This window comes from Dermochelys coriacea, chromosome 11 (assembly GCF_009764565.3).
Source record: "Dermochelys coriacea isolate rDerCor1 chromosome 11, rDerCor1.pri.v4, whole genome shotgun sequence".
NCBI lineage: Eukaryota > Metazoa > Chordata > Testudines > Dermochelyidae > Dermochelys > Dermochelys coriacea.
Genome location: NC_050078.2, coordinates 12746544 through 12760789, shown reverse-complemented (window position 1 = coordinate 12760789; position 14246 = coordinate 12746544). Strand labels below are relative to the sequence as shown.

Sequence of the window (14246 nt, the reverse complement as noted above, 5' to 3'; positions counted from 1 at the left end):
CATCTGGAGCCCTCCCTCTACCCCCTGTGCCCCACCCTGAAGCTCCCTCCCACACCCTGAACTAGTCATTTCTGGCCCCATCCCAGAGCCCCCACCCCAACTCCAATTTTATGAGCATTCATGGACCACTATACAATTTCTGTTCCTAGATGTGGCCCTCAGGCCAAAAAGTTTGCCCACCCCTGTTTTAAACATTATGGCAACCAATGATAAATTGTAAATTTAATGATAAGAACTATTCTTAAACACATGATCTTCAGAGTACACAGCATGCCATGTACCAATGTTATTTCAGTCTTGCACAATACAAAGTATTCCTAGCAGAAAAAATACAGTGTTGATAACCAAATGAGAAATATTCGTGGAAAAATGTGTTTTTGCTCTCTGCACTTCAGTCAAAAATAAATAAATGATTACATCAATATGTACTCAAGTTTTAGTGCCTCCCATTTTGTGCTTTTAAAAAGCTAAAGCCTCCTAGCCAGGAAATAAGTAAATTGCTTTCAAATCTTAATTTCACGTGTACATGTTCAGATTGTTGGTCCCAGGATACAAGGTACAAGGAAGGTGATGCATATCTTTTATTGGACTAGCTTCTGATGGCTCAAGGGACAAGCTTCACAGAGCTCTTCCCTCAAGTCTGAAGAAAGTAAGCAGAGTATCTGAGCTATATACACGCTCAGTCCCACTGATCCAAGTAGCAAATGGGGGAGGAGGGGAGAAGGGGGGGCCTCTGGTTTTTATGATTTAGGGAAACCCAGCCATTCAGTAGCTGAGGAAACAAAAGTGTAAGCCTTATTTTATATCTGGATTAAAAGTGTTAATACATGAGCATAGCAATTCAACATGGTCAAACTGAATTTAGAAGGAAGAGACTTTCCAAGAACATAGAAACACTCACGTGTTTGATAAAAAGCTGTGCTAAACGCTCATGTTCCTGGAGACATTTTTCCAGTTCAGCCAGGAAAAAACTGAAAGTAAAAAAAGAAAAATCAGCAATCCAGAATAGTTTCCCCTTCTTACCCCCACCACACCTTCCCCCCCCCATGACGTTATTGACATATTCTGTAACTATAGATGACTATTCTATATTTGCAGCAAATTTTGTACAAAGGTTGTCATGTGAGGTGTCTATAGGAAGGTTATGATTTGCTGGGTATGTTTATGCTATCTGTATGTGTGTATCATTTCTGTAGTAAAAGTTATGAATATATCAGTGTGTTTTGATTCTAAAGTAGCCTTAGTAAAGCATTTGGTCAGCTTCTTGAGAAAGGAATGTGCAAATTAAGTGCTCAAACACTTAACTGACAATGGATCTTGGAAAACTCCAATCCACATAAGTAGTCTTCCTGGGAACATTCAAGGTAGCATATGAGCAATGGCTGCCACCCATAAACAACTGAGTCATGCATGGTCATGTGACCTGCCTATGTGATGCCTAAGTTCATTTTGCTGTAGTTTTCCAGAGTAAGAACGAAGAGGTGTTCTTACATCTGGAAGAGACTATAAAAGGCAGCTGCCTCATCTCCATCTTGTCTTCAATCTTGCTTCATACCTCTGGAGGGTTTTTGTTAGAAACTGAAGCTCTGACCCATCCCAGACTGTGGATGTACTCCAGAGACTTTATTTGAACCTGCAACTTATTCCATCACTGCTACAAGCCTGAACCAAGAACTTTGCCATTACTGTATGTAATTGATTCTGTTTAACCAATTCTATCTCTCATCTATATCTTTTTCTTTTTATTTATAAACCTTAAGATTTTAGATTCTAAAAAGATTGGCAACAACATGATTTGTGGGCAAGATCTAACTTGTATCTTGACCTGGTCCAGGGTTTGGTCCTTTGTGATCAGGAGAAACTTTTCTCTTTTACATGGGTATTGGTTTTCATAATCATTCATCCCCATAACGAGTGGCCCTGGTGGTAATACTGGGAAACTGGAGCGTTGGTCTACACTACAAGTTTAGGTCAAATTTAGCAGTGTTGGATCGATTTAACCCTTCACCCGTCCACATGACAAAGCCATTTTTGTCACCTTAAAGGGCTCTTAGAATAGATTTCTGTACCCTTCCCTGACAAGGAGATTAGCACTGAAATCGACATTGCCAGGTTGAATTGGGGTAGTGTGGACGCAATTCGATGGTATTGGCCTCCAGGAGCTATCCCAGAGTGCTCCATTGTGACTGCTCTGAACAGCACTTTCAACTCAGATGCACTAGCCAGGTACACAGGAAAAGCCCTGGGAACATTTGAATTTCATTTCCTGTTTGGCCAGCATGGCGAGCTCATCAGCACAGGTGACCATGCAGTCCCAGAACTGCAAAAGAGCTCCAGCATGGACTGAACGGGAGGTACTAGATCTGATCGCTGTATGGGGAGATGAATCCATGCTATCAGAAATCTGTTCCAAAAGATGAAATGCCAAAATATTTGCAAAAATCTCCAAGGGTGTGATGGACAGAGGCTACAACAGGGACCAACAGTAGTGCCACATGAAAATTAAGGAGCTCAGGCAACCCTACCAAAAAAATCAAAGACGCAAATGGCCGCTCTGGGTCAGAGCTCCAGACATGCTGCTTCTATGATTAGCTGCATGCAATTCTGGGGGGTGGGCTACTACTACCCCACCCTGTCTGTCGACACCTGCAAGAGGGGAGTCTCATGCAACAGGCATGAGGATTTGGGGCCTGAGAAAGATGAGGAGGAGGAGGAGGAGGCGGCGGCGGCGGCGGCGGCAGTGGATAGCGCACAGCAGGCAAGAGGAGAAACCATTCTCCCCGACAGCCAGAAACTGTTTATCACCCGGAAGCCAATACCCTCCCAAGGCAGGCTCCTGGACCATGAACCTGGAGAAGGCACCTCTGGTGAGTGTACTTTTGTAAATATAATACATGGTTTAAAAGAAAGCACATTTAAAATGATTAATTTGCCCTGAAGACTTGGGATGCATTTGTGGCCAGTACAGCCCCTCCTTTTAAATGGCCAACCCAACAGGTGCTTGGTATGGGAAAGGAGGGTGCTTGAAACCATTCCCACACGTTATGAAGGTTGAAGCCAAAAAAGACTCTGGCTTACCACAGCTGCCTGCAAGCCGAATTCTGTTGCCGGGCCCTGCGTGTGTGATCTCTCAAACCAAACCAGCAGGCCCTCAATATAAGAGGCAAAAATATGACCTTGTACCAAAAGCATGTGTGCTATGTAACGTTAAAGAGAGTCTACCCATTGTTCTCTAAAATGTCTTTTTAAATACTATTCTCCGTTCCCCCCCCGCAACTGCAAATGTTTCAACGCTCCTATCATCTCCATCCCAGAGGCTAGCACAGACAAGTCTGCAAAAAACATACAAAAAAACCAAAAAAACCTCCATGCACTCGATGAAATGTTCTGAGTTCATGGAGTCCTCCTGCACTGAAAGAACTCAGCAGAATGCATGGAGGCAAAACAATGTCAGAGACCAGGAAAGCAGAAAATGAACGCCTGGCCAGTCATGAAACTGGTTTTCAAAGCTTCTCTGATGTGCAGCACACCCTGCTGTACTCTAATTACCCTGGTGTCTGACTGCGCATAATCAGTGGCCAGGCAATTTGCCACTACCTCCCACCCTGCCATAAACGTCTCCCCCTTACTCGCACAGATATTGTGGAGCGCACAGCAGGCAGCAATAGGAATATCGGTTTCGCTAAGGTCTAACCGAGTCAGTAAACTGCGCCAGTGTGCTTTTAAACATCCAAATGCACATTCTACCACCATTCTGCACTTGCTCAGCCTATAGTTGAACAGCTCCTGACTGTCCAGTGCCTGTGTATGGCTTCATGAACCATGGTATTAAGAGGTAGGCTGGGTCCCCAAGGATAACTATAGGCATTTCAACATCCCCAATAGTTATTTTCTGGTCTGGGGAGTAAGTCCCTTCCTGCAGCTGTTCAAACACCAGAGTTCCTGAAGACATGAGCCTCATGTACCTTTCCTGGCCATCCCATGTTGTAGTTGTTGAAACGTCCCTTGTGATACACCAGTGCTTGCAGCACCATTGAAAAAGTACCTCTTGCAGTTTATGTACTGGCTGCCAAGGTGGTCCAGTCCCAAGATAGGGATGTGTTCTGTCTATTGCCCCACCACAGTTAGGGAATCCTAACTGGATCCTGATCATAGCAGCCCCCACAGTAGATTTGCCCACTTCAAATTGATTCCTGACTAACCGGTAGCTGTCTGGTGTTGCAAGCTTCCAGAGGGCTATTGCCACTCACTTCCGAACTGTGAGGGCTGCTCTCATCTTGGTATTCTTGCGCTTCAGGGCAGGGGAAAGCAAGTCAAAGTTCCATGGAAGTGCCCTTATGCATGCGAAAGTTTTGCAGCCACTGGGAATCATCCCAGACCTGGAACACTGTGCGGTCCCACCACTCTGTGCTCGTTTCCCAGGCCCAGAATCAGCGTTCCATGGCACGAGCCTGCCCCATTGCCATCAGGATGTCCAAATTGCCAGGGCCTGGGCTTTGAGAGAAATCTGTGTCCATGTCCTCATCATTCTCGTCACAGTGCTGCTGTCACCTCCTTGCCAGCTTTTGCAGGTTCTGGTTCTCCACATACTGCAGGATAACACACAAGGTGTTTACAATGCTCATAACTGCTGCAGTGATCTGAGCGGGCTCCATGATTGCCGTGGTATGGTGTATGCAGGAGAGCAGAGTTGCAGAGGAAGTGGTGGCTGATAACGGATGCCACGAGAATAGATATTTATAGAGAACGATGAGAGGACCTGCGAAGCGGATTCATGAGAGCGGAGCTGCAGCAGAAGCAGTGGAGGATGATGATTTGCACAGCGCACATTTCCTGAGAAAGAACACACATATCCAGGAGCCCATGACAGACAACATGGAGAAATTCGCTATTGAGACAATAGCGGCAGAGCAGAGTTGCAGTGGAAGCAGTGGGCGACAACTGTTAGCAGTCCTACTGCACTGTCTGCTGCCAGCAGCACCCAGGACACAACAGCGGCGGTGTCTGTGAGCTGAGCTGAGCGGGCTGCACGCTTGCCGTGGTATGGTGTCTGTGCAGAAAAAAGGCGCAAAACTATTGTCTGCTGTTGCTTTCATAGAGGGAGGGGCAACTGACGACATGTACTCTAAACCACCCGCGACAATGTTTTTGCCCCAGGCATTGGGTGCTTAACCCAGAATTCCAATGGGTGGCGGAGACTGGGAACTGTCAGATAACTACCCACAATGCACCGCTCCGCAAGTCGATGCTAGCCACAGTAGTGAGGATGCACTCCACCAACTTACTGCGCTTAGTGTGGACATATGCAATCGACTGTATAAAATAGATTTCTAAAATTGGACTTCTATAATATCGACCCAATTTTGTAGTGTAGACATACCCTAAGGGAATTGCTTGTGTGACTTGTGGTTAGCCAGTGGGGTAAAACCAAAGTCCTCTCTGTTTGACTGGTTTGGTTTGCCTTAATAGTAAAGGAACTCCAGCCTAGGGCTGTAACTGCCCTGCTCTAGGCAATTTGTCCTGAATTGGCAAGCTCAGTTGGACCCCACCAGAACCAGCATCATTACACCCACTATTATCCAATCCTAGCTAGAAAATTCCACAACTGAACGAGAGAGGGAAACCTGGCTTTTTCCTTTACATGCATGTTGCACCTATCAAAACATTGTTGGGATGTGGGGGGAGGAAAAAAAAATCAGGGAAATCAGTTCTTGGATTTTAAGTGTTCACTTTTACTCTGTTCTGTGGTATTCATTAGAGATGGTTGAAAAATGCCAAGAGACACTCTGCAGAAGTTTGGAGTTATTTAAAACTCCCAACATTAAAAAAAACCCATTTACCAAAAACAGCTTCAGAAAACTAAAAATTGAAATTCAAAAAGGTACAGTTGGACAAAACCATGAAGAGTTTTGACCAAAATGAAAACTTCTGTAGAAAATCTCATTTTTTGTCTAAGGCTATGTTTAGTCACTAAACATTTTGACTACAAACTAATTAGAACTGGTCAAAAGTTATCGGTGTCTAAGTATATGACAAACCAATATTTACCTTGGCCTGCACCTTTGGAGACCTCTAGCTTAAATCTCTTTTAAGGAATTTTATTTAGATGCCTAAAAATGAGCTTTGTTTAGGTGCTTTATATCTTTATATCTAGATATCTCTACAGTTTTTAAACAGCCACTAAAGGAGGTAGAGCCTCCTTTCCCAGCAAGTCTTTTATGCTGAGCAATTTCCAGCTCAAATGCCTTCATGGATCATAACTGCAGATGCCTGGCATGAGGAGAAGCATTGTCTGGAGTAAGCAGGTCCTGGACCTACAAAGGAAGATTTACTTCAGAGAGCTGTGCATGAAAAGAAACACTTTGGTGAGAAGTCTTGCAGATTGAAGTTCCAACTAATAGGGTTTTTAAAAAGCAGAGGTCAGGAGTTTGATCCTCAACCCTCCCTTCCGCTGCCCTCAGCTAGAGGAGAATCACCACCACTAGATATTGTGCAAGTGTTTAAACAGCAAAAGCAGCAGCATGAAGAGAAGGCCTAAAACAATGTGATCCCGGCCTATGACTAGGGTCTCTAGGGTTTATGGTAATAAAAATATTAATAGTATCAACAGTAGAACTGGTGAGGAGCAACGACACTGCACAAACTCAGCCTGATGGAGGTCTATAGCCGAAGAGACTTATAGCCATTTATAAGTTGGTTTTACTAGAGTTTATACATATTTTCTCCAATCCCACAGAAAGAGTGCAGATGTTAAAACAGAGGTGGGCAAACTTTTTGGCCAAAGGGCTACATCTGGATGGGGAAATTGTATGCAGGGCCATGAATGGAGGCTTGGGGCAGGGGGTTGGGGTGCAATGTGCAGGGGGCTCAGAGCAGAAGTTTGGGGTGCAGGAGAGGTGCGGCAGGGGCCAAGTCAGGGGGTTAGGGGGCTCAGGGCAGGAGGGGTTCGGGCTCTGGCCAGGCACCACTTATCTCGAATGGCTCTGGGGTGGCAGTGGCACGCAGCAGGCTCCCTGTCTACCCTGGCCACGCGCTGCTCCCGGAAGTGGCTAGCATGTCTGTCAGTGGCTCCTGGGGCTGGGGTGGGGAGAGAAGCCATGCACTGCCCTAGCCTGGAGGTACCACCCCTGAAGCTGCCATTGTCTGCAGTTCCCCATTCCTGGCCAATGGGGGGAGTTGGAGGATGGTGCCTGCAAGCGAGGGCAGAGCATGAAGCTCTCTGCCCCCCTCCTCCAGGGGCCACAGGAACATGGTGCCAGCCGCTTCCAGGAGCGGCACGGGACCAGGGAGCCTGCCTTAGCCCTGCTGCATCATGGGGCTGGCAATCCCATGGGCCAGACTGAAAGCCCGGATGGGCCGGATCTGGCCCACGGGCCATAGTTTGCCCACCCCTGTGTTAAAAGATGTAGAGATTTCTGTTAATGATTTCTAGTATATCTATAGTTCTATTGATTTCTTATTGTAATGGAATTTTGAAGAGCATATCCCTGCCCTGCGAGACCGACACAAGATAGCATTAACTCTAAGTCCATTTGCGTCAATATGGGACTTTCATTAACAATACAGAAGATCTAGAGGAAATCTGATCTTATTTAGGAAGTTGGGATAACACTTGAGGAATAAATGTCTGAATTCAATATTCTAATCAGGCACCTTGCAACATTTAATTAAAAGAGTTTGTTGAAACTCAATTCAGTTAAGGCAAGCTCTGCAGCAGTGAGCTGTAGCTGCTGAATGTTTATGAATGTCAGAGTTGAAATGCACTTCAGAGTCAATGAGACTATTGTTCTCATATGGTTAAAAAGCAGCAATATCATGCTCAAGGTTAAAAGCAAGATGCTGCTCACAGTGTTACACTGTAAATAACCTACTTCTGGGACTTGAAATAAGCATTTATCTTGGGCAGATTTCTGGGGGCTAGTGTCCAGCAACACATCCCCACCCGGAGGAATTCCAAAGCTTTGTGTTTGACCCAACTTCTACATCAGATTAGAAAACGAACTGATGCAGCTTTTCCATGTACTCTTTTCCCTTTTCACATATGTGCACCATTCCTTCCACATCCATATCCAGGTTAGCCTGTTTCTGAATTCCAGTCTGAATCTCGTTTTAGTGGGACATCGCATGGGCTGATTTTCGGAGGTATTGAGCATCCACAAGTCCCAGTATCAGACACTCTTAAATTAAGCCCAGTCAGATTCTTTGAGTGAAAATTACCTTGTGCCCATTTTATTTTATACACCTACCATCCAATGACAAAGAGTCAATGACAGGAATCTCCAGCATCAGGATTAAAACCACATTTTATAACCTAAATAAAAAGCTGCCATTGTTTTCTGAAGTGCTAGTACCTGCTGAAGTCCAGGGGAGTGGAGGGTATTTTGCAGCACCTCTGAAAATCATACCATTTTTATTTGGGGCCCAAAGCTTGCAAGTTTGGGCCTCAATGACTTGTACAAAGTCCATTCAAAGTAAATTTGGTAGTAGAGACAGGTATAGAACCCAGGCACCCTGGTTTCCAATATTCTTCCCTTTGGAGTAGTACAGTTGTCAAAAAGATACCTAAAAATCCAACTTACTCCTTGTGCCAGTCATAAATCTGGTGGATATTGCCAAATACAATCTTGTCTTTCCCTTTCATATCTTCAGTAACCCCTTTTTCTTCTATTCTCTTCATGAAGCCCTGTAGTATGAAAGATCAGTGATTAACTAGTGGCCCAGCTGAATAATAAATAGAATAATAAAATAATTGTTTTTCAGGACAAGCACAAGTTACATGCCATGACTGGTAGAATCTCTTTCTTTAGAAGAAAGCCAGGTACTTAAAATACATGTTATGCAGTTTAAAACCAGACACCCATCTTATATTTTAAATTACACACTTTGCTTAAAAGAAAAAGCTTTAAAGGGATTTATTCTGTAATTTCTCATAAAGGTTTGTACAAATCTATTGTAATGTCACTAAAGCGACAAGTGCAATTAAAAGTTACATAAGTGGTTTGTCCAAAACTCTTGGATTCCCTGATAAGTGCAAGAAGCTAAACTCCGCACAGATAAGGTTCTTTTTTTTTTTTTTTGATAAATGAAGAGTACTTCTTGGGTGCACAAAATCACATAGTAAATTTAGAGAGAGTCACAAATAGGATTTCTCATGCCTTCTGAGCATTCCATTTGAGTCTTTGTAGCATTACAAATGTCGGTTTACGTTTACCTCACACTTTCATTATGTGAGTAAGACAACACGAGTTCTAAAAGCTTGGAAAGCCTTTGAAAGCCACCACTAAATTGGTTGACAGTACTCACTGAGCTAATAAGTTTGCAAAAAGCAAAAGATTTTCTAAGAGGTCACAAGTTTTCATGCCTTTGTTTTTTGGTCCTCACCTTGGAGCAACTGGTGTTGTATGTGCTGAATACCTCTAGCAGTCGGTATCTACTTATCAATGGGGCACTCAAAAATTGAAGCATCCAAAATTAATGGACACTTTTGAAAGCACAGGACAAAAGAATAACTTGTATATAGTTCCTTTCATCCTAAAGTGTGTTGCAAACAAATAACTCAGCTGCTACATATGGGCCTGAGACAAAGTTTGGATCGAGATACCAATTTTTAAGAGGTGTTCAAATTTGGAACTTTGGTTTGGGCCCTTCTCTAAATAAAGAGAGTGCCATTATTAATCAGTTCCAGTTTCAGGTAGGATCTCTGTCTAATAGCAACAGTAGAATACAAGAAGCGCAAGAAAACTATTAGCTATCACCTGGAAGACTACTACAGCTGAAAGGATCACATGTATCACAACCCAAGAGAAACAAGTCAGCCAAGATAAGCCTTTGCACACTTCATTGTAAGTTTTAAATTTAGCATTTGGAAACATTTACTTTAGGCACTTTTTAGCACAGTATCCAGTTAGGAAGACATCCTTTTGCTGATTTGAGCAATTATAGCCAGAGTTTAAAGATATTAAATTGACTTTTTAAAAACTCACCTCTACCACAATTCCCAAGTCTTTGACGTAGTCTCTCTCAGTCTGCACCAGCTCATTTAAGACAAACCTAGATAAAACACAGCTGCATCATTTCTCAATGCGAGTTACTGCCTCTCTCTCACACACACACACACAGTTTCTAACCTAAGACAACATCCTTATTCCAGTTCACATGACCTAATTCTCCCGCAACTCAGTTTCATGCATAGGTTCTGGAACAATTTTTATAGTGGGATTGCTGAAAGCCATAGAACTAAACTGTAAACCCTGTACATAATGGAAACTATTTTAAACCAAGGGGTGCTGCTATACCCCCAGCACTCCTAGTTCCAGCACCTATAACTTCATGGCTCAATAGTTATTGTCTGATGAAAACTTAATCCTGTCAGTTCAGAACATTCTTCATCTGTTCCAGAGGTAGTGGAAATCCCTCTCACCAGGGTTTTTTTTTTTTTTTTTTTTAATCCTGGGGTAGAGGCAGTCAGTTGGTCTGATTATACAGAACAAAAAAAAAAAAAAAAAACCAAAAATAACTGCTGTTCAAGAAGAGGTTGCACATATGTATTCTACATAGGTGTCTAAAACAGTACCCACAGGAGGGGGCTCAGAGTCTATTTAGATAGACAAAGAAAAGGAGTACTTGTGGCACCTTAGAGACTAAAATTTATTAGAGCATAAGCTTTCGTGAGCTACAGCTCACTTCATCGGAATGCATCCGATGAAGTGAGCTGTAGCTCACGAAAGCTTATGCTCTAATAAATTTGTTAGTCTCTAAGGTGCCACAAGTACTCCTTTTCTTTTTGTGAATACAGACTAACACGGCTGCTACTCTGAAACTTGTCATTATTTAGATAGAGAAACCAATATAGCTTTCCTCAAGTTAACATCCGATCTTGAAACAACTGTAAATACATAGTACTGACTGAGTCAAGGCGTACACAAAGAACCACATAGACCTACAAATGTCCAGTATTGGGACATCGTTTAGAAAAGTCGCTGAAGTAGCTCGAGCTCTGTAGAGTGGGCCGACAGTGATTGTTGACCAGCGTTCACTACCCCTTCTGCAGTTGTAATACTGGAAGTAGTAATCCACCTGGAAATTACATGCACTGCAACAGCTTGACCTCTCATCCTGTCAGCATAAGAAATAAAAAGGACAAGGCAATAGCTTGAAGTGTTTGGTTCTGTCTAGATAGAAAACCAAGATTCACCTTACATCTAGAATATGCAGACGTTCATTGAATGCAGCTTCAGGAAAAAAATTGGGAAGTATATTGTCTTGTTTAAATGACATGTCAATGCTACATATAAAATGTTTTGGATGTGGCCTCAAAGCTACTTTATCCTTGGCGGGGGTGGGGGGGTTGGCGCAGAGAAGCGGCACATAAGGAGGCCCTGCCACTCTTCTGGCCAATATAATAGCCATTGGGAAAGATGTCTGACAGATGGGGACAACAGGTTGCCAAAGCTCAAATGGACAACACATGAAAACAGCCAACAATGTTGGAGGTCCCAAAGAAGTACTGTATCTTTAACAGGAGGAAAAGAGCCAAACAACCCCTTAAAAAAAATAAATCTAGAAATCATGGGGCTGGGAGCCAAAGTTGGAGAGGAGGAGATGTCACCTGGATAGGGGGCTGGATAGCAGATATCACTGCTAAGTGAAACCTCAGGTTGCTTAGCGCAAGACCCAAAGATTTGAGGTGCAACAGGTACTCCAGAATGTCCTGAATCTTGGCCTCTGTGGTTGTATTCCATGGAGATTGGACTATACAGAAAAAATGCTTCCATTTAGCCACATTGGTGGGTCTAGTGGATTGTTTCCTATTAAGCAATATTTCTTGAACTGCCACTTAAGTGATTAGGTCAAGTGGAAAAAAAAAACCCAAACAAACCTAACATCCATGTTGTGAAGTGCAGATTGCTGGGATTTGGGTGCAAAAATCTGTCCATATTGCTGGGATAGCAGATCCATGAATAGGGGCAGAGTTGAGAGGCTGTGAAGATTAGAGAACTAGCACGGTGTTGCCAACATGATTCTTATCATGCCAGGCTGGTCATGACCCTTTTTCTATTTGAGTATATTCTGGGGGATGAGTAGGATGGGGAGGAATGCATACATTAACTCCAGTCCCCCATCTAAGAATGGTATTGAATAAGGAGATTGAACGGAGATCCACTTGAGAACAAAAAACTGACACCATTTCTAGTTGTCCTTTATTGTGACCAAGAGTACTTTTGGAACACCCACATTTGGAAAATGCCCTTGAAAACATTGTTCGAGGGAATCACTTGTGATTGAGGCAGGATCTCCTGCCGAGGGGATAGCAGCCAAATCTGGGAGCCAAGTCAGTGGCAATGAGAGGAATGCCTTTCCTGATGCAAAAAGAACCACAGCTTCCTGATAAAGCTGATCAGATTGTGCCGCTCCCTGTCAGTTTACATAGTACATTGCAGTTGTGTCGTCATGTAGTATCCAAAATGACAAGCCCTTGATGCAAGGGAGAAGCGTGTGGCAAGCCCTGTGAAATTTCCCAGAGTCTGAGAACAGTGATATGAAGAGTCACTTCGTGCTCCATCCATAAAACATGGGTTTGCAGCCAGCCACTCTAGATATGCACCTCAACCTATCAGAAAGAGGCAAATGACAGTCTTGAATGGAAGGAGGAAAAGAGAGAAAGTACCTCCCCCCACTGTACTCCCTCCCCACCCACTTGATTCATCCACCACTCCAGGGAACACAGGAGCACCAGGAGGTACCTGGATCAGCTTGTCTAAGGGTGTCTGTTCAGTTGATAGACTAGCTTTAGCCAAGTTTGAAGGGAGCACACATGCAGCCGGCATACGTTGGGTCACATAAGGCTCAGTGGTCACAGACACGTCCAGACCATGTGATCCGAGGGACAAACAGGTGGCAAATGGCCTGAAACCTATAGTGAGGGAGGAATGCCATCGAGCTTGTAGAATCAAGTAGTCCCCCCCATAGAAAATATGGCCCTAATCTGGATTTGCCTTTATGCAGCATGAGGCCCAGAGAAATCAAGAAATGGACTATGAACTGAACATGGTAGACAACTTGCTGTTTGGATTTGCCCTGCACCATCTAATTGTCCAAATATGGGAAGAGGTGAATTCCGCCCTCTTCCTCAAACAGTCTATCACCACCAGGAACATGGTGAATACATACAAGAATGACAGGCCAAAGGGAAGTACTGTGTATCAATAGTGTTGACCTGCTACTGCAAATCTCTGGAACCTCCGTGACAATTCTACCAAGTCACAGACAGTAGGCATCCTGGAGATCAAGGGCAGCAAACCAGTCTGTCCTAGATGGACATGAGTGATTGACACTAGAAGGACCATGCAAAATCTTATGTGCTTGATTAACTTGTGGAAATTTCAAGGATCCAGTATAGAGCTGAGATCCACTCTGGACTTCAGGGATCAGAAGATATCACAAGTAAAACCCCTTTCCCTGATGTGGATGTGGGAACTTCTTCTATAGCCCATAGAGAGCAGAATCTGAACTTCTTAACAGAGCACTGACTCATGAGTTTGGTCCCTGAAAAGGGACAGGGTAGGAAGGGTGATTGGAGAGGAACTGGATGAATCTCTCAGTCTCACCAGTCGTCCATTGTTATCGCTTCCCAAGCATTGAGGAAGTGGGACAATCCGTCCACACATGGAAGGAGGGGAAATCATAGGAAGATTGCCGATTACAGTATTGCGGTCCTCAAGGAAGAAGTCAAATAGGCTGCTTATCCCAAGAATGACTGAGGATGAGTGGGCTGTGTTGTGGAGCTTGAGGGTCTTCTTCTGTGATGTGCACTTCTGTCTTGAAAACTCGTTCTAACTTGATGGGTACATAAACTGCCTATAACACTGGTGTCGATACTGCTGTTGATGTGGTCTGTATTCACACCTCTTGGGTGCTCAGGCATAGACCCCTAAGGAGCCAAAAAGGGTCCAAAAAGGGTACGCAGAGAGTCCTTAAATGAACGTAGAGGTCTAATTGGTCTTCTCGGAAAACACAAAAAACAATCCATCAAAATGGGAGATTCTTTATAGTTTGCTGAGTGTCTGGGGCTATGTCTGAGTTCTGCAACCATAAGGTTTTCCTCACTGCTATTGCAGAGGCCATTATCCTATAAAAAAAGTGTCCAGTGCATCAAATACAGACTGGAGGGGATGTTTTGCCTATGATGCAGCCTTCAAGGAAAGCTCTGAACTCCTTCCGTGATTCCTCCAGAAGTTTGTCAGTAA

General features: G+C 43.8%; 1 protein-coding gene across 10 annotated transcripts in view; it reads right to left on the bottom strand.

Moving 5' to 3' along the window:
• KALRN (kalirin RhoGEF kinase) overlaps positions 1–14246 on the bottom strand; it is a 777539-nt gene that overhangs the window by 64126 nt on the left and 699167 nt on the right. For all 10 annotated transcript variants that reach the window (XM_038421355.2, XM_038421356.2, XM_038421358.2 and 7 more), the window contains 3 exons: positions 9984–10050; positions 8580–8683; positions 902–971 (listed from right to left, as the gene is read on the bottom strand). In XM_038421355.2, coding sequence (XP_038277283.1) covers positions 902–971; positions 8580–8683; positions 9984–10050 — 241 coding nt within the window. The remainder of the gene's footprint in view (positions 1–901; positions 972–8579; positions 8684–9983; positions 10051–14246) is intronic.